At 51.1% G+C, this 24,671-nt stretch overlaps 3 protein-coding genes across 5 annotated transcripts in view; 2 read left to right on the forward strand and 1 right to left on the reverse strand.

The window, feature by feature from the left end:
- The first annotated feature begins 196 nt into the window (after positions 1-196).
- LOC131205432 (probable trafficking protein particle complex subunit 13 homolog) lies at positions 197-2,139 on the forward strand. Its single transcript, XM_058197522.1, has 4 exons — positions 197-269; positions 331-718; positions 774-1,215; positions 1,285-2,139. The coding sequence occupies exons 1-4, from the start codon at positions 233-235 to the stop codon at positions 1,690-1,692; spliced, it is 1,275 nt and encodes a 424-aa protein (XP_058053505.1). The 5' UTR covers positions 197-232; the 3' UTR covers positions 1,693-2,139.
- LOC131205433 (RING-box protein 2) overlaps positions 1,715-24,671 on the reverse strand; it is a 27,498-nt gene continuing 4,541 nt past the window's right edge. Inside the window, exon 2 of the mRNA XM_058197523.1 lies at positions 1,715-2,144. Within this exon, the coding sequence (XP_058053506.1) occupies positions 1,963-2,144 (182 nt within the window). The 3' untranslated portion in view covers positions 1,715-1,962. The remainder of the gene's footprint in view (positions 2,145-24,671) is intronic.
- The window catches only part of LOC131205431 (facilitated trehalose transporter Tret1), a 13,312-nt gene continuing 4,132 nt past the window's right edge, over positions 15,492-24,671 (forward strand). Inside the window, exons 1-4 of one of the 3 annotated variants that reach the window (XM_058197519.1) lie at positions 15,492-16,128; positions 19,463-19,855; positions 19,957-20,262; positions 20,344-20,577. In XM_058197519.1, the coding sequence (XP_058053502.1) occupies positions 16,027-16,128; positions 19,463-19,855; positions 19,957-20,262; positions 20,344-20,577 (1,035 nt within the window). In that variant the 5' untranslated portion in view covers positions 15,492-16,026. Of the gene's footprint in view, positions 16,129-19,462; positions 19,856-19,956; positions 20,263-20,343; positions 20,578-21,807; positions 21,951-24,671 lie in introns of those variants that run through there. The other 2 variants (XM_058197520.1, XM_058197521.1) reach the window with 2 other exon arrangements.

A 24,671-nucleotide genomic window follows, 5' to 3' on the forward strand; every position in this document is an offset into this window, starting at 1 on the left:
GTGGATTCATTTGAAAGTAGTTTGAACCGATGCCTTTCCTTTTTTCCCAGCACACAAATATGATCGTAATTTTATAAGAATAGACAATATGCAAATAAAATTTAAATACAACATACCGAAAGAAGCTGACTTTTGATTTTGACAGCTCGACACTGTTTACGTTCCGTTCCAAAGCAGAACTTCATTCGGAGTCGGAAACGGAACAGAAGCGGAAAAATATCACAGCAAGGCAATGGCGGATCCGATGGAACATTTGCTTGCCCTTAAAGGTAACGGTTTGACCCTTCGCGTTTGTGACCAGTTCCTAACGAATCCCACGCGTATTTTCAGTGATGCGACTGACGCGCCCAACCCTCATCAGTCCCCAGGTGTTGACGGCCGAGCCGAAGGATGTACCGCAGCATTCGTTTGAAAAGATTATTAAAAACGATGCCACGTCCGTGGCGGACTGTGAGACGATTACCGCCGGCCAGTTTATGCTGCTGCCGCAGAGCTTCGGTAACATTTACCTCGGGGAAATGTTTTCCAGCTACGTGTGCGTGCACAACTGCCGCTCGCACCCGGTTTCGAATGTTTCGGTAAAAGCCGATCTGCAGTCGAACAACAACCGCCTTAGCCTCCCGATCCACGCCGACAAGACGGGCCCGGTTACGCTGAACCCCGAGGAAACGCTGGACGATGTAATACACCACGAGGTGAAGGAAATCGGCACGCACATGTGAGTACGATCGGCCTCTGATCCGGCATCTGGGTAACGTTCGGCGTTCTTGCAGTTTGGTGTGCGAGGTATCGTACATGACGCCGGCCGGATTGGAGAAGTCGTTTCGGAAGTTTTTCAAATTCCAGGTGGTCAAACCACTGGACGTGAAAACCAAATTCTACAACGCGGAAACGGATGACGTGTATCTCGAGGCGCAGATACAGAACATCACCGTGGGACCGATCTGTCTCGAGAAGGTGGAACTGGAAAGCTCGGAGCAGTACACGGTGGTATCGCTGAACACTCTACCGACCGGGGAGTCGGTTTTCTCCTCGAAAACGATGCTACAGCCGCAGAATAGTTGCCAGTTTCTGTACTGCATTCGACCGATACCGGAGATCGCACGTGACCCGAACGCTTTGAAGGCAGCGAACAACATCGGCAAGCTAGACATCGTGTGGCGGTCGAATCTGGGAGAACGTGGCCGTCTGCAAACCAGCCAGCTGCAGCGATGTGTAAGCCCGTGGAGAACGAAACAGGCTTTTCTTTCCGATCATTTCAATTCCGTTTCCATTTTTGGACAGCCCCTCGAGTACAGCGACCTACGATTGATCGTGATCGAAGCCAACAGTACCGTGCGCATCGGCGAGGGCTTCAGCTTCCGGTGTCGGGTGACGAACACGAGCGAACGGTCGATGGATCTGCTGATGGGCCTCAACACGAAGGCAAAGCCGGGCTGCGGTTACACTGGGGTGACCGAGTTCGCGCTGGGCGCGTTGGAACCGGGCCAGATGAAGGAATTCCCCCTGACCGTGTGCCCGGTGCGGCTGGGGTTGATCGTGATCTCGAACCTGCAGCTGACGGACGTGTTCACGAAGCGCAAGTACGAGTTTGATAACTTTCTGCAAGTATTCGTCGTGGAGGAGGACTACCGGGAGGACGAATTTCAGGTGGACAAGTACGTCCGCTACAGCATTCCGGCCACCGTGTAGGGGGTTCCGTGCCCGTTCCATTGGCCCAACTCGCCACAGAATTATTAGCGATTAAAGTGACACAGTTTCGGTGCAATCAATGGCGCTGTTTGGGTTTGGGAAATTTATTTATTTGTTAAAATCTAATAAAACAGCACGACCCGAGATTCCGATTGGGTGCATCTGTTTCACCAGTCTGTTTGTTGGTGTGGCTCTTTTATTAGTACGAAGCTGGTTGATCTGTCCCCCCCGGAGGTGCTGTCGATGGATGTGGCTGCGATGGAGACCGTTTCATTTGCCCATACGCTGGATGGACCATTCCTGCTGGCACAGTGGACACCGGTTGTTCTGTTTGATCCACAGTGACATGCAACAGTGGTGGAACGAGTGGTTGCACTCGCCCCACACCACCACGCAGTCCTGTCGCCCAAGGGTGTCCTTTTTGCTTTCCGCCTGGCACCGTAGACACGCATCTGGAAGGAAGCGAACGTGGACATTGTAGTTCCATAAAGTTTTATGATCGTAAATAAGGCAAACATAGCCATTGCTTGATATGGCACCGCATGTTATCACGAAACAGATGGTAGTTTACCGCCGATAAGCGGAACGCTGACTAATTGCGAATGGAATGACCGGCGGGAAATACCGAGACGCCGATTTTTTATTTATTAAACAACGAAAACTTGAATATGGCCATTGTGGACCACTTAAGAATCCTTTGCTAATTAGATCGAACCCATCCGAACTAATTCCGTTGGTTTTGTCTTTAAACGCCGATCACGATCAAATACCTAAAATCGGAATGGGGACAAGAAAGCAACCCGAAACAGTCACGCATTCCAATGTTTGCGATCTTCAAGCCAGATTTCGAAATGATCCCCCAATGATCATTTCACCATGAAGTCTCCCGGTTTGATATCCGCCTCAATTTTAAATTAAACCTGTCTTAGGAGAGCGTGTGCCATTACGCAAACATGCTTCAAACGAGAATTCTTTCTGACTCCCGTTGCGTCAGCCACCACGTGCGTTTGCGTCACTGTTGAAAAAAAGGGTTTGATCAATTTTTGGGCAACAACTTTCGGAGAAATTACAGTTACAGTACGAGAACTTGCCGCAAAACATTCGCTTCGCTTTCTCTTTATTCCATTTCAAAAAGATAAAACCAATGATAGAAGCTTAAAACGAAAACACCCCATTTGCACCATTCATTGAAGCATTCATTCATTGGCATGCAGCAGCGTGGGACGGGCGTCGGAGGTGTTTGCGCCTCCGAGAATGACGCAAAACCGACAACATGTTGCGATTGGTGATGGCCATTATGTGACAACGATCTACATTCAGTGTGAACGGAGAGAAAGTGATCTTTTCGATAATACGCATCAATATTGAACGGGCTGATGGGAGTTCGTCTTATTAGTGTCTCATCTCTGTGCACCCGGATTGTGCATTGATAATTAATTAATCACGACGGAGCGCATGGATATTCCCGCAAGTCGTGTTTCCGGCACTCTGACGTAAATCGGATCCCTGACGCCTAGGTGCACGTTGGTTCTTGAGATTATTTCTGAATAATTTTCCGTTACTCAACAACCAGGACTTTGTTCGATGAGTCGGCCGTTCTTCGCCAACATTGCACCAAATTGAACGTAGAATTGAAACAAAGTAGCGGTCCTTCTCTGGCGCCATTATCATTCTTGTTATTCCCATTTTACTTTTACCAGAACCTGCATGGTCACGGAGCGAACTTGATGCCATCAGAAACGGACGTCACACGATGGATGTCGATTCGCGCATCGAATCAAACGATGGTTCGAATCTGGAAGACTCAATTGGCAATTGACGAAAGGGGGCACGGCTCTCTGAGCCGTGGCGTCCAATTGGTCCGAAATCTCGAAATGGACCCCCCCCCCGGCCGGTCGCGGGCCGCTGAAGTGATAGCAAACCAATTTCAAAATTGATAGCATCGCGCTGCTATCATCTACGCGATCGATGGTATCGATTGACAAAACGGCGTCATGGTCCCCCGCGGGCCGGGCCCGGGCCCTTTCCTAGTACGGATAGCACTCTAATCAATTTGTGCCGTTAGGGGAGAGAAGTCGCGACGCCACCATTATTTGGGCGTCTGGCGTCAGCGACAATTTAAGAGCGTCGCCTTCAACGCAACCACAACCAACCGGCGGTTAACGATTTGCATTGGTTTTGCGAAAGGACGCATATGCCGCGAATGGCTGCGATGATGGCCGTCAGTTGGCCAATAAAGTCAATGATTTGAACCATACCCTCTTGTATAAATACAGATCAACTGGGTGCAGCTGTTTGAAAGATCATCTGAGAGGTTCACGTCAGATCACGCCGCCAGGGGGCGGCATTGTCAAAAAGACATAGACTGAGAAGGGTTCGCTAAACGTTCTATTTTTATCGGTTCGCTTCAAAACATGTTCAGGGTCAAACATTTCCGGTTCACGCACGTTATTACTCCTCACGGCAGCGTTTGTCGCACACGTTTGAGCGATGTTAGCGCGAAATAGAAAACACATCCGCGTAATGGTCACCGCCGGGTTGAAGGTTGACAAGATGCCCAGAGTGTATCGAGATGCTAGGATCAATCCGAGAGGGTCCGATCTTGGGGAGTTCGAAAAACAAAACCACCGGTTGCGGTTCTTCGCCGTTAGCTCCGCTACGTCCTTTCGGCCGATCGTCTTGGGGGAGCATGGTCCGAGTGTGTAACGAACACCGCGCGCTCAAGGACGTTTCCGCGTGGTGTAAGCAATTCGTGAGGTGCGCAAAATCCGATGTGCGCATGTCGGTAAGATCGGAGCGTGGAGGCGCTACGTAATGCGCATCTCGTACGGTGCGCTCCAGATCCATCGCAGGTGATCCGAGCGACCCGGGAGAGGTTGAACAACATTTTAATTGCACTCTGCTCGATCGCTGCAATCGGAGGTGCTGGGGAGCAGAGTGTGGCCGAGGAGCATGCCGCCACTTCCTTGTGTTGTCCGCGGGTGCACTTACGCGCGCCTACATTACTGCGCATATGCGCGATCACCGATCAGTGACCGTGCTCTGATCAGACGCCCCGCGGCTAGATGGCTGCTGTCAATGACTGTAACAGTTTGCCACATTTCTTCTTCCCTACCTTCCTGCTGCCAGGCATACGGCACACGGGGGTGATTGAAATGGCGCCAGTGCGCTCGCCGCCCGCTCAATAAGACCAAAACACGTGTCACGTGTTACGGAGCAGTGATCGCGATCGCGGCCTCGTAGCGCGCGCTGCGCTATCCTTGCTGCCTCCGCGAACCGTTCGTTCCGCTGCGCGCGTCAGTGAGTGGCCATGGTCAGGGTCGTCACTACTATATGTGTGTATGTGTCATGGGACACACCTCCAGGCCGTTCTCTTAAAAAAAGATTGTGTTTTTTTTTCATAACATTTCACGACACGTCGGAACCGGAAGCGCCGTCTCGCGATCCTGGAGCGCAATAATTACTAGTGCGCAGCGAAATGTGGCAACCCCGAGCCGCGTTTCGCGATCCGGATCGTGGGGCGTGACGAGCTCGAAATCTGTCAACCTACGCCGCCGCCGCCCCCGGTTATACTTGAGTGCGCTCCCCGTCGGTAAATCGGAAATATAAATAGCCGATAGAGATCAGTGGGCGCGAGATGAATTTCGACGCAAATGAAAACAAACACACCCAGGCCGATGAGGGTCCGAATTTTGCCAACTGCGTGTGGCAAGTTGGCGTTCTTTTTTGGCGGGGTGGTAAAGGGCGGAAAAGACTATTTTCGCAGCAAAGAGCACGGTTTTATGACAGCTTTCCTCGAAGCGGACCGGCGAAACACGGGGACGAAAAATTAGGCCGTCACGAGCGGCGGCCCGTTTGTGGCCAACCTTTTTGGGCCAACGGATTTGATGTCTAGAGTCTATGACCCAGTTAGTTTTGCTGGGAACAAAAAGGACTTGAGAGGTAAGAAATCGAAAAGATTTTTACAATAAACCCCATCGTGTAATGGATAAAAAGGTTGCGTGCTACAGCGGGAACGATATTACGCTGCTGAGCACACGTCATTACAATGATAGCGAATAAATCACTCAATGTTGAATGAATGTCACCTTGCCATCCACCTTTAGGCAGTTCTTTTGCGATACCCGTTTTCGCATAGCATCGCCACAGACACAGATACCGGGGAAGTACCTCTTTGTTAATTGCTCTTTGCCTCGAAATGAATGCCTAAGAATGTGATCACAACTGGTGGCCATTTTGCATTAAACTGGAAGACAACCGCACTATGGGACAACAGGAGAAATGGCGGTCATAAGTGAACTTTAATAATTAAGGGTTTAGTTATAATATCCTAAAATAGATAAATTATCTATGACAAAACTGAATTTTCGGCCTTCCATGTTGCGCAAATTCCGAGAATTTGTCTGTCAAAGTCGAAAGAGTGATAAAAATTGCTCTTTAAAACCGGCTTTTAACAGCTACTTTAACGAGATCATTGGCACAGTTCTCCAACGGTAATGTACCCAAATTATACCATCATTCGAAAGGAAATGAACCCTTCTTTCATATAAAGTAATCAAATGTTTATGTTTGGCATTACTAGGACATTTTTATCACGAATTAGTATAGAAAACTACGAAAATATACAGTTTTCTACTTTGGTAATGCAGCAAACTTTTTCCGCGACCTTCCGCAACTAAACTGGGCGTTACAGTCAAAGTTTAGGCAATTGTAAACTATTTCCAGTATGTTTTGCTTGCATATACTTGCCAATTCATCCGCTAGGCTTATTTTAAGAAAACACCTTCTGATGCATAAGGAGACGCCCGGTCTTTTGTAGTCTATGAAATGGCCGTACACAACATATTGGACTTATGCCTTTTCTATTATTTAGATAAACTAAGTGTTATCAGTGATCACGGATTAATCAAGTATGCGTTGCTCTATTTGTAGTGCAACGCCTAACCAGATGTTTAATATAAAATAAAATAATCTTTAACAACCTTAGGCAGGTATCAGAAATAAGCACTTCTGGTAACATTTGTCGTCGAATATTTTCAGATCCTGAGCGTGCGAGACTGTTCTTAATTAAAGATTTAATAGACAGGTTTAGGAATATCTTAATATCCATTAGCTGTCAGAAAGTAGTTTATGCCGCAAAATTAGACACATATTCTAGAGATACATATAAAAAACTCTTAGTGCTATAATAATATCGATTTGAGGTTGAATGAAGAAATAGACCAATAAGTATTCTATCAAACGCTTAAATAACAGTTCATGGGTTGGATACTTTTGATGGTAATAATGACTTGTTCCTAAATTCGCACAAACGCAATGGGTAAAGCTCCTCGATCATTTCATATCCTTTTTTGCGCTCATAAGGCATCCGATTTGTAGCAGAAATTCGATATTTGCTTCTTCGATAGTGCTTTAAATTTGTTTGGTGTAATGCAGATTGCATACTTAAGGCGTATAAAAACCTTAAAACAACAAAAACAGCTTATTTATTTTACTTGAACGCGCGTATTACACAGGAAAAGTTGAATTCAATCAAAACGCATGCAAATAAAACAAACACGTTGAAAAGACGTCCATAGATTCTTCCTAAAAACAAATATGTCCGCCTTTCCGCCATACAAATTCCCCACTGTGAACCGAGATCGGTGGGGGGAGATAACCATAATTTATGTGCAGAATTTTCCACTCCAACAGCATCACGAAACAATGATTAATTTACCAAATTGAGCGGCTCCATGCTTCAATTATAGCCCCCGGTGCCGAAAACGTGAACGTGACTGATCCGGACCCGAAGATAGGAGGATGGCGAAGAGTGTCGAGTCCATAGGGATAAAGGCACAGACAACGGTTACGTGCTGGCGGGCACGTCGATATGACTGTCGTAAGATGGTTTAATTGGATTCCCCACGAATTACGCACCGCTCTGTGTCATTATCCACCATCGTGTTCAGTCCAGTATCAGATCTTTCAATGTAAAAAAATGGATTGGACCTTATAAGTCACTTGTCAAATACCGTTGCCATGGAACCATCACAGCAGCGCTTGATTCAATTTTCCGCAAATTGATTTCAACCAACTCGATCGCCTTTTATTACATCAACCTTGAGCAACTGATCGATGCGTGGCGAATGGCGAGCGTCGGTGACGTTTGCAGAATTTATTTGGAAAGTATTTTTCCACTGCCTCTACTATGCCTTCGCGGCACAATTCGAATCGCATCGCACGTCATCAGTGTATTGTGCGATCTGCCCCCAGAGTAGCCGCAACGTCACCGAACGTCGCAGAACGAACCGATCTCCTGGGTTGGGACGACAATTGACAGCTCTCAGTAAAATCAATTGATCCGTGCCGGCACCGCGGCACCTCCTTCGGGGTGACAACTTTCGACCGGCGTCGATCATCGGTTCCAGAATTGACGGCCACACGCCAAACCGCGAATTGCGCCGCTCTGCAGATCGTACGCACGCGACGCGGTCGTCTATGAATTAACATTCATTAGTGAATATTCGCCAAAGCTGAGTCAACCAGCTGCCAGCTTTGAGTTGTTTTTGCTGACTATCTATCTCGATTGACCGTCTGTTTTGGAATCTAGTATCTTTGGGATTTCATCATCTACGGCCAATCTTGCGTGGGCCACACAATCGCAACGGTTGCGATCAAGCCCCGAAATAGTTCGCCGAAACAGGATGAATCATTCATGGGAGGAATTCGCTCACTACCACCAGCTTGGGGACTAGACACACCCGAATTGACCGTGGTTCGAAGTTTACGAGGCAAAAAATAGACTTCCGCGGAGCATCGGGAGACAGGTGCCATGACCACCACCTCCAAAACCTTCTCTGCACCGGCCGTCCATTAATAGCGCGCGCAAATCATGTGAGACGATTGATGACGTACGTTGGTCCCGATCCCCACCCCTGCACACGTGGCGTCGGATTGACGTCACCAAAACCAGCCACACCCACACGGGGAACGTCCCTTTGGCGGTTATCGTCCGGTGACGAAACACTTTCTCGGAACACGCTTTGCAGGTGAAATTAGTCCTGGTGTTTGTCCTGAGAATGGCGCAACACGCACCTGGACTTTGCAACGGCCTTGCCCGGGGGAAATTCCTCAAAGTCACGATTATACGATTACCGGTCGCGGTTGCATCGTCGTTCCATTAGTTCCAAAGGGCATAGTTCGCCCCACACACCCATTTTTCTGGCGCACGATATCGACGAAAGCTGGTTGGATTAATCTATAAAGCCAACGTCTGATAAGCCAACTTCGTCGTGCCTTTAGTCTTCGTGTGGACTGAAAGACGCCAGGAACTAGACTTCAGTTTGGAACGCTTGTCAATCGTTGGAATTTTTCCGGTACATGAGGCCAAGATCGAGTCTAACACATTCCTGGACGTTGCGGTTGGACTCCCACTGCCAGTAACGGCCAAGACAGCGGCAGCTCCAATATGAATATTGCAACCAATAATTCAACTATCGACAACTCGTTCCGTGTCCGGTTGACAGGTTCCGCGACTCTGTCTCGATCGAGAATGCAATCGCTCAAGGATCGCTTGATTAATGGGTCCGAGCGGCGGCACGTGCGAGATTAAGGCACGCAATTCGATGATTTACCGATGTCGTCCTCTGTCGATCTCACTAATGCCTTGCGGGTTACGCAACAAGCAGGTTTGGTGCGCTTACGTCATAGAGTCTGTTGGCCTAACGTCGGCTGGATCGGAAGAACCACCAAACCCGCTGGTTGCGACCACCGCCAATCAATCGGAGGTCAAAATGGTACAGGAAAAAGAAGCGAAGGAAGTCCCATTTCATCGTCATGTAGCCGTGCGCGTATGTGAGGAGCAACAACGAAAAACAAATTGTGAGCCGCTGACGTGCGCTGTCAGTGACACACCCCCCAAAAAAGGGGGGCAAACATTCTTCACATGGGGCACATGTGGCGAATGTGACGAGGATCGAGCGACGTAGCGCGCAGCCGCGCATGTTTGACATTGCGCCAATGTCAGTTTCATTAATTGGCACACCCCGCACCAAGCTTCTCGAGAACTCGAGACACAACCGACCGCACCGCCGATACGATCTTTGCCTTGCTCTGGCTCGGGTAGGGAGGAGACTGATAAAAGGAAGACGCGACGCTTCCGCCTGCGCGGCGAAGCCTACATTTTATGGGGCCTCTAATTACACTTGCGATTTCGGGGCGCACACACTTCAGACCTGAGTGCAGGAATCGGTGGTACCGCTTCGGAAACTGAAAGCAATCCAATCCAACTTCCACAGCCTAATGCAGACCAGAAATGAGCGTTCCCGCGGTCCATCATGAACGGGTGGAAATTTCCACTCCCTGGAGTCTGATGGCCACCGGAAGAAGGTAGTATAGGCTACTCTAGAACCGCACACACTATGACTGGGAGCACGTGCCGGTAGGCACACAGGGCCCGACAGCGGCGTCTGGCGGTTACGTCAAGATCCGACTCGCCGCCTCGCTAGTGTTGCTAGTGTCTTAATGGACTAATGAGGTAAGTGGCATGCTGTATATCGCCTGCTATAAATAGTCAAACAAGAGCTCGAAACCAGATTCCGGAGAGGGTTGACTGCTGGTTATGCAAATGAAGCGGTTCCGCTGTCTAGACCTACGTAGGAACTTCCCCACGATCGCCAACTACTCTCAGATCGGAGAGCAGCTTTTCCTTCGCCGATCACACCATTCACTGTTTTAGAGTAGTCTGGCCTGATAGTAGTATAATCACACTACTCAATCGATTCTCGAGGCACACCAGCGTACTTGGCTCGCGACTCATGTGTCGCTGGAGTCTCTCAGTCCGCACCTTTGAGTCACCGGCACGGTTCACTTGCGAAGCGTACAACGACACTAATTCGGGCCCGTCACTCGGAAGTGATCGATTCGCGATTGGTTACACCGCTCGCGAATTCGAGGGCGGTCGATGGCTTGCCTTGGCCCGCGCCCCCGTCGGTCCGCCCATCGTCCAAAAAGGACGGCAGCCTTGAAACTAGAAAGTAGCCTGCGGTGGCATGGCATTCGTCACATCGAACGATCACCTGTAGTTTTTGTCCGGCGTCTCTTCGGTGTCGAAGTCTCTTTTTGTTCCGTTTTCTTAAGGTGTGTGGCCACTAAGGTGAGAAAGGCAGCTAGCACTTAGGATAAAAAGTCCCGGGTCTAACCCATAAATGTTACTAATCTTATGATACTAATCTTATTACATTCATCGCGTTGTCAGTTAATGTACTAAGCTTCAAAAGAAAGTTGTTAACATTTCAAGATATTGTACTTACAAATTTGCGAGTTATTGTTCTAACAGTGACACCTATTTTTGTTATTTTGAAAAGAATGGCTCAAGCACAATTTCGTGTTTTAACGTAACACTAATTCTTGATAGGAAAAAATACCGTTTCCTGTATTCCCCAGATCTGCCCCCTGAAGACTTTTTCCTGTTTCCAAAACTCAAACTATCGCTTCGTGGTCAATTAGTTTGGGAGAAGACAGAAATCACTGATGAGCCAAAACACGTTCAAGCTAAACAGCTGTAAAAAATTAACTGATCATTAAAAATGGCTGAACTTTTCACCATAAGTCACTGACATGTGTAGCAACCTAACGACTCATCCACAGTATAAGTTTTCTCTACAGGTTTTTTGATGTGCTAGCGTCCAAACTAGCAGCTTTTGGACGAAAAATTCCGTGACTTTCAGTGAGTGAAATGACAGTTCGTTTGTGTTTGCTTTGATTTTTCAGTTTCCTTTCCTTCTCCTTCTAGTGCCATTTTTGTCAAAATTTGATCCGCTGTCGAAAAACTAGCCATATTTTCGGAAGGCAAAAAAAACATGCCGAAATTTGGCTTCAACGTTCACATTGAAAAAATGCGTGAAATATTTCATGAACATAAGGCGCACCTCACCTCAAAAGCAACTCAAAGTAACTCACGGAACTCTAGCAAAAGATTAATAGTTTCTTGGCCTGCCATACATTTTTACCAAGTTTCTCATACTGTTGATCCCGGGTAACGCAACAAAAATAAAGAAAATCGAATAAAGCATTTTCTTCAAAATCACAAAACCCGTTAGTTTATTTGACAGAATGTATATTGCATGAACTTTTGTGTTGATATGTCGGTCAATCACTTCATTCCGGAATAAAAACGATCGTCACCTGAGCAGAGAGAGTAACAGGTGAACCTCGTCCAAACCGCCCAAAAGCACAACAGACGGCTGGAAAGCTTATGGGCTCGGCATTTTGGGATGTACGTGGTGTAATGTCGGTAAGAAATTTCACTCAAATGAAGAGCTTATCGCTGAAACTGAGACCTATTTTGAGGCAAAAGATAAAACGTTCTACAAAAGTGGTGTTTAAATGTTAGAGCGGCGTAGGAATTGGATTGTGTGTTTTTTGGAGTAGATTACGTCAATGAATAAATCCAACTTGGACCACAAAAAACCACGTCGTCCCCAGGACTTTTCAACCCATGTGTTGCCACAGTTGGTCTTTGGCAAGAAACGCATCCACTCATGGTGGCGTCGTCTGATCATGACGCCAAAGCCTACTAGAGCCCCAAAGGTCGCACCGGCGGGTACAATTTTCATCGGGCCGTGCACAAACAAAATGCGCTGCACGTCAATTAGCTTAGTCAATAGACGCCTTGTTCGAAACGAGGCCCCAAAACCGTGGCGACCGTGAGCCGTTTGGTTTTTAAGTGTTTTATTTACCAACAACATGATTCGCCAATTTTAACAATGATTGACGATCGCTCCTTTCCCACATTTCTGCTCACTGCTCCTTCGCTAGGATCGAGATCCCGCTCGTGGAATGGTGGCACCATGACCTAAGCCCAGTGCCTTCGGCAGCACACAGCTGGGGTTGACCTTGACAAGAGCATATCAACCGCGGCCGAACCGGTTGAAGAAGTATCTCCTCCTCACTTCGGAGACGCTATTTGCGAGTTTGCCACCCTTTCCGGCTCCGGGTGGTTCAGCACGTACCTGGGGCCTGTCCACATTTTTTTTTCACCGGTGTAAACAAACCGAAACAGATGTATGTTTACGTTATATACTTCAACACATACACCCGCACCAGGCGCCAGAACCGGTTCCGAAATCGGCGGGGGGGTTCAATGGAGTGATGCAACTTTTGGAGACTTTTTCGTCGCCTTTCGCCGTCAGTGCGTCACGCGCAATGACTAAAGCCGTCGTCCGGAATTTTGCAACATCAGCACGTTATTGCTGTCGTCAGGAAGTAGAAATCATACCCGTCATTGCGGCATATTTGGCCGCGTCATTAAGTCGTATCGTATCGGCTCCAGACGGAAGGGGACCCAACTTTATCACATCCGGAGAGGGGCCTGCCGAAACATTCCACTTAACGTACGATAAGCGGTGCGCAGTGCAGCAACAGGTGCGTTATCATGTCCCGCTGATGTCACTGGGTGTGTCTGAATTCCGACCAAAAAACCGTCAAAGGAGTGTTCCCTCTAAAGGTTGCGTAACCAAAGCGTGGAATTGCACCAGATCGTGTAGGAAAATCCACGGAAACAAAAAGAAGCAGCTGTGCGAAGTGGATCAAAGTACATATCGCCTTGTGGTTGATGTCGCTTCTTCCACGCGCTTACGGTGCATTTGCGCAACGTGGATGCGTCTCGCGTGCGGACCAACCTGGAACGTGACACCGGCGCGGCAAGACGGGTGGCAGCTAGCGGTGGGAAGAGTGGGGGGTGCAAACGACTCTGCCATTCGTCGACAGACGAGCCTTCGTTGGGGGCTTGTCCCGTACCCTTGACAGACACGTTTGCAAACTCGCGGCAAAACGAAAAGTGGAGAAACCAGCCGCGAGACGAACGGAACTCGGAGTATGCGTGTGCTCCTGTGTGTTTATGTGTGGGGTTTTTTTCGCTACAACAACCCCACATCTCACACAACCAGCGATATACGACTCGTTGATCAATCGGCTCCGACGATCACCTGCGCCAACCAAACGGAAAGGTGTGCGAGAATCGCGAGCTCGCGATTGCGATTTCGCGCATTAGCGGGCATCACCAACACAGCGAGTGGTCCGACACAAACACTTCCACAGGTCCTTATATACCTGTCGGTGGACATAACGGGGGGCCGCCTGATAAGCTAGCGCCATACGTTCAAAACGCTCACGAAGCCGCGCGAATCTGCTTGATGTATGTTCGGCCATGTTCTTTTTTTGCCAAACCCAACCGACCCAACCAAACCCAACTGGAAAACGGTTTAGCCGTTGGGAGACTGACCACCGTTGTGTCTACCACCCCAGAAGACACGCCAGAGATTTTCAAGACGAAACATTGAACACGCGGAACGCGGAAATGGGCGATCAACTCCCCACTGACCCACACTCGGTGGAGTGTATCACGATCATCCTTGACTCGCGCCTCCGGCACGTCACGATCTTCCGGCACACGTGAGTGCACGTGACGGCAGCAAAATCCCACCACCACCGAGTACTTCTTACGGTCCGATTGTTTGCGCTGGCGCGGCAGCTAATCCCACGCGCGCGATGCGTAATTGCGGCCGTAAGTGACCAGACCGGTGTGCCAGACTAGCGGCTTGTGATCCCGACGAGAACAGTTTGTTTACAGTGGGCTCTTAAGCCTCGAGGCGGGATGGTCCACGTGCCGGCTTGGCACGGTCCTGTCGCTGATCAGTCGAAAGCACCACCGGTCAGCGCACGGGGATCACTCGAGAGCGGAGTGTTGACAGTGCCCCAATAACTTGCAGTTCTTGAGCCCACATTGATAAAGGGTAAAAGAAATTAAGGATTAAGTCGTATCTACGCTCCACTAGGTTCCATTAAGTGGTCTCCAGCGTGACTTGATCAATTAGCAGATTTATTGAGTGCAGTTATCAACTCTCTAGTTGTCGTACTCCGTATCACCCGGCACGGAATCGATGTGTTTTTGTACTCAAATCAATGGCCCTTTAAGGCTGTGTATGCTGCCGTTATGTACACTTCATGAAACAAGGGACTCTAATTAGAAGATTCTTCCCCAAGTAACGACGGCCTCAGATGCATTCCGAATGGCAGTGCATCCGACTGGCGGTTGCACGTGCCCACGGTTTCAGGTTCCCCCTCAAATGGAATATGCTCGAACTGCCAAGCCAAGACGAACAAGACGAACGCATGCCGCAGCGAAAGCGCATGGGGAATGAGATGAAAGAAAGACCACGTCGAAGACATGGGAATTTTCCATTCACCACATGCACAAACCGTCGACACTGCACTCTGCAAGGGAAAGAGCCCCCTCTGGCGTGGTCTGGCACTCTTATGCTTCTCTTATGTTGCGCACATACTGCGCCGGCGTATGATCAAGATCATCAGTCGCGCTCCTCTTGCGAACGATCTTGGGCAGACATGATCGCTGGAGAGCCTCGGGAGAAACCGGACCGAAAAAAAAACAGCTGGCCACGAAGGTCAGAATTCTCTGGACCACTTGCTGGACTCCCGGGACTTTGTGTAGCTGGACTTCGCCCGGTCAGAAAATCACACAACGGCCGGGCCGAGAATTGACAGTGGTGCGCACGCACGCAACGGACCGTCCTGCTTCGCCGGTGTCCGCGATTCGACTGGCCGCCGACGACTAAGATCGTGACGGTGTGGTATTGGTAGCTGATGTGTTGATATCCATGCGCCGCACGAAATAACTGCCGCTAGCGCGCCATGTACCACACGAAGACCGCTACAGAGGGTGGCCGCGGCCGCCATCAACAGGACCAATCCTCTATATAAGCATGTGGTAACGCCGCGCAACCTTTCAAAAACAATCCACGCGCGCGAATCGACCATCTACAGTGCTCCGACCCGTGTGTGTTGCGGAAAATCTCGAAGCGTTGCTAACAAAGTGATCACTAGCGCCCGATTCCTGTGTACCGAGTGTGTACGGGGTATACACCGGGGTGAACCTTGACATACGCGGCGCGCTATCATCACCCAACCAACCGTGACAGGGGTCGTGGTGAGCTTCTGGTGCGTGATATCTTATGTACTGGAAAGAGTGGAGGCGGCGGAAAACATAACAAGTTAATGAGGCAGTGCGCCGAATTCCTGACGCCCTAGTGAAAGTGGTGCAGGTGCAGACGCGCGAAGGATCGACCCGATCGGTCGCACTGGATGATCATTCATCGCGGTGCGGTAGAGTGATCAATTCGCGAAAGCAGGCGGACAGTTCTGCAAAATCTCACCACCGAGTGAAAGTTCGCGCGAGGATATCCGGCACGAGGTACAGCAGTAACTTTGTGACAAGTGATCGACAACAACCCCCAGCGGCGGGGTTGACACGTTCGTGAAAAGGAGCCCAGCAACATGAGTTCCGGACGACCGGGAGGTGGTGGTGGCGGTGGCAGCGGCGGTCATGTGGGACGGTTTGTCGACAAGATCAAGCGCACGATGACCAACGAGGGAGGAGTAAGTACCACCGAGCGAAACACGTTGATCCCTACACCGTGTGACATCCTGATCCTGAAGCCGGTTCGAAGAGACCGGATTGCGTCACTAAAGGGTGGGCAGTGGGCCAAGAATGGGCAGCAAGAAGTAGACTTACATTGAACATTGTGCGCGCTTCGATTGTCGCCTTTGTAGCGACCTCGCACCTTCGAAGAATAGTTAAGAACACTTTGTGGTGATGCTCAGGGCCACTGGACGTGTTAAACCATTACACGCGATCACCGATCTAAAATAAACGATGTTTGATAATTTCTACATTGGTGACCCCGACGTGATTGGTCTAAACCAAACGACGATGATGTATCGCCGAAGATCACCAGGTCTGGACGTCACGTGAGGTTCCCCAAACGCATGCCTGGCGATTCGGCTAGAAAGGGGATACTGTAGCGACCTCGTCGTAGCGATATTTTTTACAGTGACACCGACAGTCCGCGAATACGAATTCGAGCAGTCGAGCAGCACCCTCCAGCAATCGTCAAGAATGCATTGAACGAATTTACCCTTCGAAGAATAGTTAAGAAAACCTTCGTGGTGACGCTCAACGCCTACCGGACGTGTTCAACCACTACACCCGATCATGAATATAAAATAAAGGAAGTTTGATCATTTCTACACCGTTTCCTGGGCGACATACTTCTGACCGGGCTGGTTGTTGCGGGGATGTGAATGGCGAAAACAAATCAACCTCGAAGCCTAGGTCCTCGCGGTCAAGGGGCAGAACTGGTGTACGGTGAGGTGTACACAGCCCCCTTCACGACCAAAGTGTCACGAGGAAATGTGTGATTTCGGCAGGCGAAAATAAACGGGAAAATCTCAACACAATCGTAAAACCTAAAGGTAGCTCTGAGGAGACACCCCACAGAGAGAGAGAGAGAGAGAGAGATGGAGGTTGAATTTGGTTATTTCTGCAAGCGCGGAAGCCGTCTGTAAAGGCGGGGCACAGCGCACCGATTTAGATCTTCGGTTACGCCAAAAATTTCGGGTGGCGGCGGCCGCGGCCGGCTACCATTGCCGCCATTGACCAATGTCAAGCGAAAAAAGGAAAGGTCAAACACAGGCTCGGTTTGCGACAGAGTCGACAGAGACTTCGATTGCTTCCGCGGTGGGCAAGCACTAAGCTGACAGGCTTCCAATCCAAGATGGCTGCTGAGATCCTCTTCACTTGACAGCGCACTTCAAAAAGTGGGTGGACACTAGATTGGCAGCAGATTTCGCTGAGTGAATCACAAATCGATTTTCATTTCATATAACACGACCAATAGAAGGTCAGCTGAGTAGCGGCTGACCATCTATTATTTATGACCGGGCACCCGGTCGCGATACGGGCCGGTTCCGCTTCTCCACATACCGGACAGGCGGATCGATGAATTACTTGACCCGCGCCGACGGGGCCGTAGCAGTCACGCAGACCACACGGCCGCCACGGAAGTGGACCCCTCCAGCAATTAGGGGTGGCATTGCGTGCCGGCTCACCAGCGCCAACTGACTACTGTCACCTCTCGGCGTAATGGTCCTCCTGCGGTGCATGCAAGAATGCTGCGACCGACCGACTGCGGAAAGCGATAATGTTAATGTTGCCACGGCAACCACGTAACGTGCACCGTTGTTGTTATATCGAACGTCACAGTCCTCTATTGTTTTGTGGTGCGATGCGGGAGAGAAACCAGCTGCAAGAGCTTTGTTTACATTCAGTATTCACTGAGCTCGCGAGGCTACCCTAATCCCGTTCGATAAGCCCCGCGTGGCGGGAAACACCACCAAAGAGATTAAACTCTAGTCCCGGACCCGGTATTAGAACTTGTAAATGTGAATCACAAACAAATCGGACCGCAAACTTTGTGGACCTATTTTGGTGTTCGCTTTTCTTGCTTGGAATTCGCGCCAGAGACCAGATTACCCCCAGAGACGCTAAATGGTCCGTCGTCACGGGTGGGTTGTTGCCGCGTGAGTCGAGCAAACACTATCGGGCAAACGATGGAAGAGCCCACCGAGCCCGGCTACTTTCCGGGGATTCAACCGATTGACAAGTCCGGCCAAGATCCAAGTGACGGATCTGCACTCCGTCGTCACCGTGCGTGGCGTGCGGTTATTTTCGCTCACATAATTTTAGAAACCGCACTGGCCGGCGTCCTGGCGAACGTCACGCGGACATTAACACATGTTAACCCCAGCGTGACGATAACCGTTAATAAAAACGGTTTTTCAGAAATAATTAAGCGAATTTAAGGCAGGCGACGGTAGACCAAGATTGATAAAAAAAAGGAATGCCCCTTAACGATATGCGTAAACAGCTGACGCAAATAGAATCGCGGACCCGGTCTTGCGTCCGCGAAAAAAAAACCAAAACAAACAAAAGGTGTATCTCCCTTTTGGTTCCCGCTCTGACGGTAAATATTGCACATACTATCACACGACCGTGCTCGTCGCTGTAGTTGTTAGGGGGAATCCATTATTTAGTTTTCTACTTAAAAGACTCTTGTGCGCGCCAGCTAGGGTCGCTATCGAACTTACTTCGATTTCGCAGAAAATGCGCTGCCACAGCAATTCCCGGACGGTTCGTGTGCCACTGGATCCTTCTCTCGCTGATCGGCGCGTAAGAAATGGAGCGCGACACCGGTAACGGAATTTTCCACCGCACTCTTGCAGGCGGCAACATATTTTTAGGCAGTACACTAGAGGCCGGCGTGCAACACGAGGGAATTGTGTGGGTATATTTAGCCCGGAAAAGCGTGGGCAAGAGGCACGAACTAGCAGAAGAGTCCCAAAAAACTGCCGGCGTTCGGAACCGGCTAAACCAAATAAAAATAACGCAACGCAAGGGTAAACCGCGTGCGTTACGAAACACGCTTTGGGTGCTGCTTTTTGTTATTGTGCGACCGCGCATTAAATACGGTGCCGGTGCATACGCTGCATTTGGACATTTCCATTCCGTCGGGACCGTTAGCCACGTGCCGGCAGCCAAATGCGCGCCCGATTGCAGCCAGCGCCACCTAGTGGTGGGTAGCGGAGAAAGAGGTGCGTGTCCCGGCTGATCAATGCGCTGGGTGCGTTACCGTTACGTGGTCTGGGGTAGATGCACCGTACGATGGAAGAAACTGGACAGAAAGTGTCCTTATCAATCTGCAAATACAGGACCCTGCGGTATTGACGATGAGGAGATGATGCTTGAATTGGAATCATTAGTTGGGTCGAAAATCGCGCGCCATCCGGTGGTAGGATCCACTAATTTCGGCTCGGAACTGGCGCGGGTTCTCTGGTATCTTGCTTCTAACCAAAAACCGTTCTGTATTTGCAGGATGAGATACGGGATCCACTACAGTACGGTTACCAGCGGGTCAACACGGCGGAGGGATCGCTGTCCACCTCGACGACCGCGACCAGCCTCGATACGATCGTGCTCGATACGAACGCGGACGACCTGGCCAGCACACCGGCGGCCCGCGGCCTATCGCAGCAACAGCAGCGCACGTTCAGCCCGATCCTCGAGACCGACGACACGAATCCGTTCCTCGAGCCGACGGCCGAAAAAACGAAATCCAAATCGTCCCTGAAGGCGACGTCGCGCGTCTCGTTCGATCAGGAGGACGATCAGTTCGACGAGGATGAGAACAACTTCCGTAAACAGCGGGAACACTTTCAGAAGCACAAAAGCCACAGCACATCGGAACACAAGACGCAGCTGATAAAGGTTCGTAGTGTTAGCGTCGGTCGTTGGCGAAAGCGGCCTTAGCGTTTGACGAAAGCCCAACTGATGTCCGACCCCCGTGCGTGGGATTCTTGTTTTTGCAGGAACTGCGCCACCTACTGGCAACCGACAACCGGAGGCAGTTTCAGGGCAAGAAGCATATGTCGTTGGATGTGAAGAGCGCAAAGGTGCTGGAACAACTGCTGAAAGCATCGTCGTCGTCGGATGATTTCGAGGTCCAGCGAAAACAGTTCCAGGAGCGCAAACACAAGAGCCTCGATGCGCGGCACATCTCCTTCAAGTTCGACAAGGAACCGTCGCCGTCCAGCAGCGACGACGACTTCGAACCCTCGACCAGTCTGCTGAAGATCGACGCCGACATTACGAAGCCGGTTATCATTGACCTTAAGGTACGCACTCTGCGCGCCCTCCAGTGGTACACTTGGACCTAGGAGCACATTGTGACTCTATTCTATTTTGCTTCCGGACAGGATCTTGAGTCCAGCGATGAGGAGGATTACATCAGCTCACGCAAACACTTCCAACAGTCCAAGTCCATGAGCACCGAGTCGCGGAAGAGCATCCGGTTCATGGAGATGGAAATGGGCACGAAGGAGGAAAACCTGCGGACAGCCGTCCCGTTCGTGAGGCAGATCACGGAGGAGGGCAAACCGAAGCTCGAAGTGTACCGGCCAACGACGAATCCCATCTACATCTGGAACCAGGTACGTGGCGGCCAGGGTTCGCTCACGTATGGCATTCCGTAACGGGCACGCACATGGTTCTGGTTCACATGCTTCAATCTCATACCCAATCGCCGACACCCGCTCGTGTCAGGGCTAGGCGAGCTCCATTTGCGTCACTGATGGCGCACCCAGTGCCGCGATCGAATCCTCGCGCCGGTACAGCGACCTCCGCCCGAGCCAAGTTTCAGGATCGATCGGCCCCAACCCAGCTGTTGGCTACGTGATCTTATCAAACACACATACAAACTTGACACTCAGCACACATTCGAATCGGCACCGTCACCGTTACATCGGCTCGCAACACTACCGTGTTGATAAAGACGTTCACCAGCATCTCGTAAACAGCCCATCTCGTGGTGGAGCATCATAAATATTCTGAACGGTTTGGTCTAATCGTCGTCGGAAGCCGCTTTTAAGTGACTGTTTGAAGTTGCACTGTCAACAAACGGGCTGCACCGGTTCGTCCCTCATTGCAGCTGCAGTTGCATCCCCAACAAGCCGTCCGTGTGTGTTCTTCTGTTTTGGGTGGGGAATTTATGGATCCCTTCCAAGGTCAGCCAATGTATCGCGAACGACGCGTGTCACTCAGCGTCAGGGTGGCCCTAATGGGTAAATGGAAATGAGAGTGTAGAGTGGCCTCCCTTTTATGCGAGGCGTAAATCGTTTGCCAATTCATCAATCAAACCATTTCCAGTGCCGCTCGCTGCGTGAATACCTTCCCGATCGGGACGGGGACAGCGGGGTGCCCGAAGCATGATGGTGAGCCACCCCACCCGGGCGAGTTACTTATTTCTAGCCGAATGAAATATCGAGCGCGGACCGGGAGCTGTTGGCTTAACGGCTGCTCACACGTGACGGGTGCCATTTCGATCGATTTCCACCGCTCGCTCCGGCCGGTGGCCACTACCTGTCGGATAGTTTATAGATCATTTCATCGACCGGCGCTTTTCAGGACTGCTTTGCCAGAGACCTTATCACCCGGGGCGCTAGGGGTGCACTAGTTTTCTGTGCCCGGCCCGGAGGATGCACTTCTTATTTATTGTTATGGATTTTTACACTCCGAAGCCGCTACTACCGTACGGCGCGTCACAATCACCAACCATAATGCACCCCGCACGGGAATCCACGAATGACGCCGCCGACGCCTCCTATCGCCAGAGCGTCGGTATAAAAAGCTGGAACCGACCGGGGGCATGGTTTAGTCGATGGTGCAGCGTTCATTAGCTAGAGCGGCGCGGCGCGTGTGTGCTCAGCTCAGGATCCTTGAACCGTCGGGCGTCCCCAAACCCTTGTTTCGTAAGGATCCCGCCGCTTATCGCCCGGAGTGTGTCTCTGAGACCCATCGATTCTTGGTGCGTGCCGGTGTGTGCGTGTGCCTCACAAGTGCCAACACGGTGACACGAAGCGTGAAGCGAGCGAGAGCCGATCACAGGACAGCGACGACGACGACGAGTGTTTGTTGTTTTACTGATCTAGCGATAGCGTCGCGTGCTGCCCTCTAGCGGTGTACGGGAAAGACCACCAAAAACATCCCCGCGATCCGTCGATGGGATGGTGATCGTCGTCGTCGACGGGAGATCAGGGCAGCCCAACGAGCGAGCGCGTAGTTCTAGAGCTCGTATATTTACCAATTTCTTTAACGCAATCGGACGCTAACGAGACGCTCACTGATCCGCTGATAGTTGCGCAGAGGCCAAAGGGGGCCTAGGAAATAGTTCGTTAAAGCGGGAGCAAAAACATAAATAGTTTTCACGTGCCTTCGCGCGTACCGATCCTCCTCCGCCAATAACGCCCAGGAGGACCATTTCCCGCTCCGGTTCACGCCCGTTTCGGGCACGTACGGGGTGATAGCGGTACTCGTATGAACCAGTTAGCACCAGGCTGGCTGGCTGGCTGGCTGGTGGCGGCCAGTGGACCAGACAATCTGTTAATGACTGTGGAGGAGTCGCGCACGGGCGAAGGTCGCGCACGGGCCGGGCGGCCCCGAACATGAGCAGCATCCGCATCCAACGGTCGGTTGGGCTTGGGTGGTGCAATTTGGGTCGCTTCAATATTATGTTTTCAACGGATGACTCGTCGACACACCACTTGATAACGTGGGTCGAACTCACTAGAAACCTCCAAATTGATAAAGCCATAGACGGTGCTTCCCTATACGAAGCATGTCTTCGCATTTCGAATGGGCTGGACCGAACCACTTCCTGGGCCATTGCAGCGGGTCAGCCGCTTGACTTTCAATGTCAATGACGGTACATTTGATGGTTTGAACAAATCACCAAACGGACCGGAAACCGCTCGGAAACGCTCAGCGCCAGCTGATGATCTGGCTGACCAAAGCGAGAGAGAGAGCGGAGAGTTTGTGGCGTTGGCCGCTTTTCCATTGGTGACACACCCGGCCCACTGCTGCTGAATCTTGCGCGCCGGGGCAGGCGCGCCGTCGGTGTGTTGGTGCGCTCGGAAGACGATGTAATGATCCTGGTTATCCTTCGTTCCATTATCTTCTTCAGCGCTGTGGGGCGACCGCCGGACCGTAGGTCTTCCGCCGTATCGGCGGGCGCGACAGTTGCGATTGTCGCGTACCCCGAACGATACACGCGCCACCGATCCTTGTGTGCCGCCTGATGGTGCCAAGGAGGACCCAGCTTTCGGTTGTAAGCGTATCCGCGGTCAGTTGGTGGTGGCGGTGGTGGTTAGGTGGATTCAAAACACCGCCCAGTAGTACACCCTTCGCCAGTGACACATCCACCCAAAGACACTAGGAAGAGAGAAAGAAAACGCCCCCCCCGAAAAAGGAAAAGTGGTAACAGTCCCGTGTCCCGCGAATCAGTTACGTGGCCCCCGCCGTTGACAGCTTCCGAGTTTCGAGTGTGTCGCCACTTCGTCGATGCCGGATACGCAGCGCTGGGCCCAGGCTACGAACTGATGATGGAAAATTTCCCGGCGACGGCGGCGACCGCCGATCGGACGGTAACGACGGTGGCGACAGTGGCCGTGGCACTCGGTGCCCCGCTCGGCGAACCGGGCGACGATGGCCACCGGCTACCGATGGCGACCGTCGACATGGTGTGTTTGTCTTCCACCTTCCGGTTGGTTTAACGAAATACTCTCCCCTTCGAAGTGTGTCCACTGCCACTGGCCATTGATTGCGTCCAACTGTTTGGTGGGTTGGGGAGCCATTTTCGAGTCGAGCTCTTGCTGCTAACTAGTGACAGGACACTCGGAATTGGGAACTCTTCAAAGGGATACCATTCCGCCATTGAGACTCCAGGATCCAGCTGCCAAAATTCGTCAACTCGTGGACATTCACGCCACCACCAGGACCAGCGAAGAGTGGTGGAAAAGAAACGCGGTGCTAACAGAGACACAATCGAATGAGACCGATTGCGGCCTCATCCACCCATCAGCCGCTGATCCCGATCCCGGGTAGAATGGGGCAATGACGTTGATAGTACAGAAATACTTCGTCCGTTCCCGTGCCGCCGCGGTTGCGGTTTGGGTGCGATTGCTGATAGAGTCTAAAGAGAGCAAGGGGACCGCCGCACGAGCGACAGAGACAGAGAGCACAGGACGACATCCGAGGCCGGGCTGCGTGCGTGCGCGTAAGGGTCCGGCTTCCCAGCAGCGTGCGATACGCTGCCGCCGCCGACGCCGCCGCTAACGTTATCCTTCGCCGTGGAGGACTGCATTTTTACCATTAAAGCGCCAAGCCGGCCAAACCGAACGTTCGATTCCTTTCTTTTTGGCCCGCATTTGTGTGAATGCGTGTGCATGTGTGTACCAACACTTGTTGCCGCTCATTTAGCGTTAATCCAGCATCACTTCGCTGAGTCAACCCAGTCTCTGTCTATTGGTTTGCCCTTTTCTGGAAGTTCGCCTTTACTAACACCAGCGCGGCGACGTTGGCCTGTGTGTGGCCATCTTTCGCTGGAGCACAGATTGCGCGCGTACGATTGGTCGGACTTATCGCGGACTGGCCACTCTCGCTCGCTTCACGCCACACACTACGCGTTGGCAGGCGTGTTACGACGGTTCGGCCAATGAGGCCACTCAGCCAACTCCTCGTCGACCGTGCT

Source organism: Anopheles bellator, chromosome 1, assembly GCF_943735745.2.
Source record: "Anopheles bellator chromosome 1, idAnoBellAS_SP24_06.2, whole genome shotgun sequence".
Classification (NCBI taxonomy): Eukaryota; Metazoa; Arthropoda; class Insecta; order Diptera; family Culicidae; genus Anopheles; species Anopheles bellator.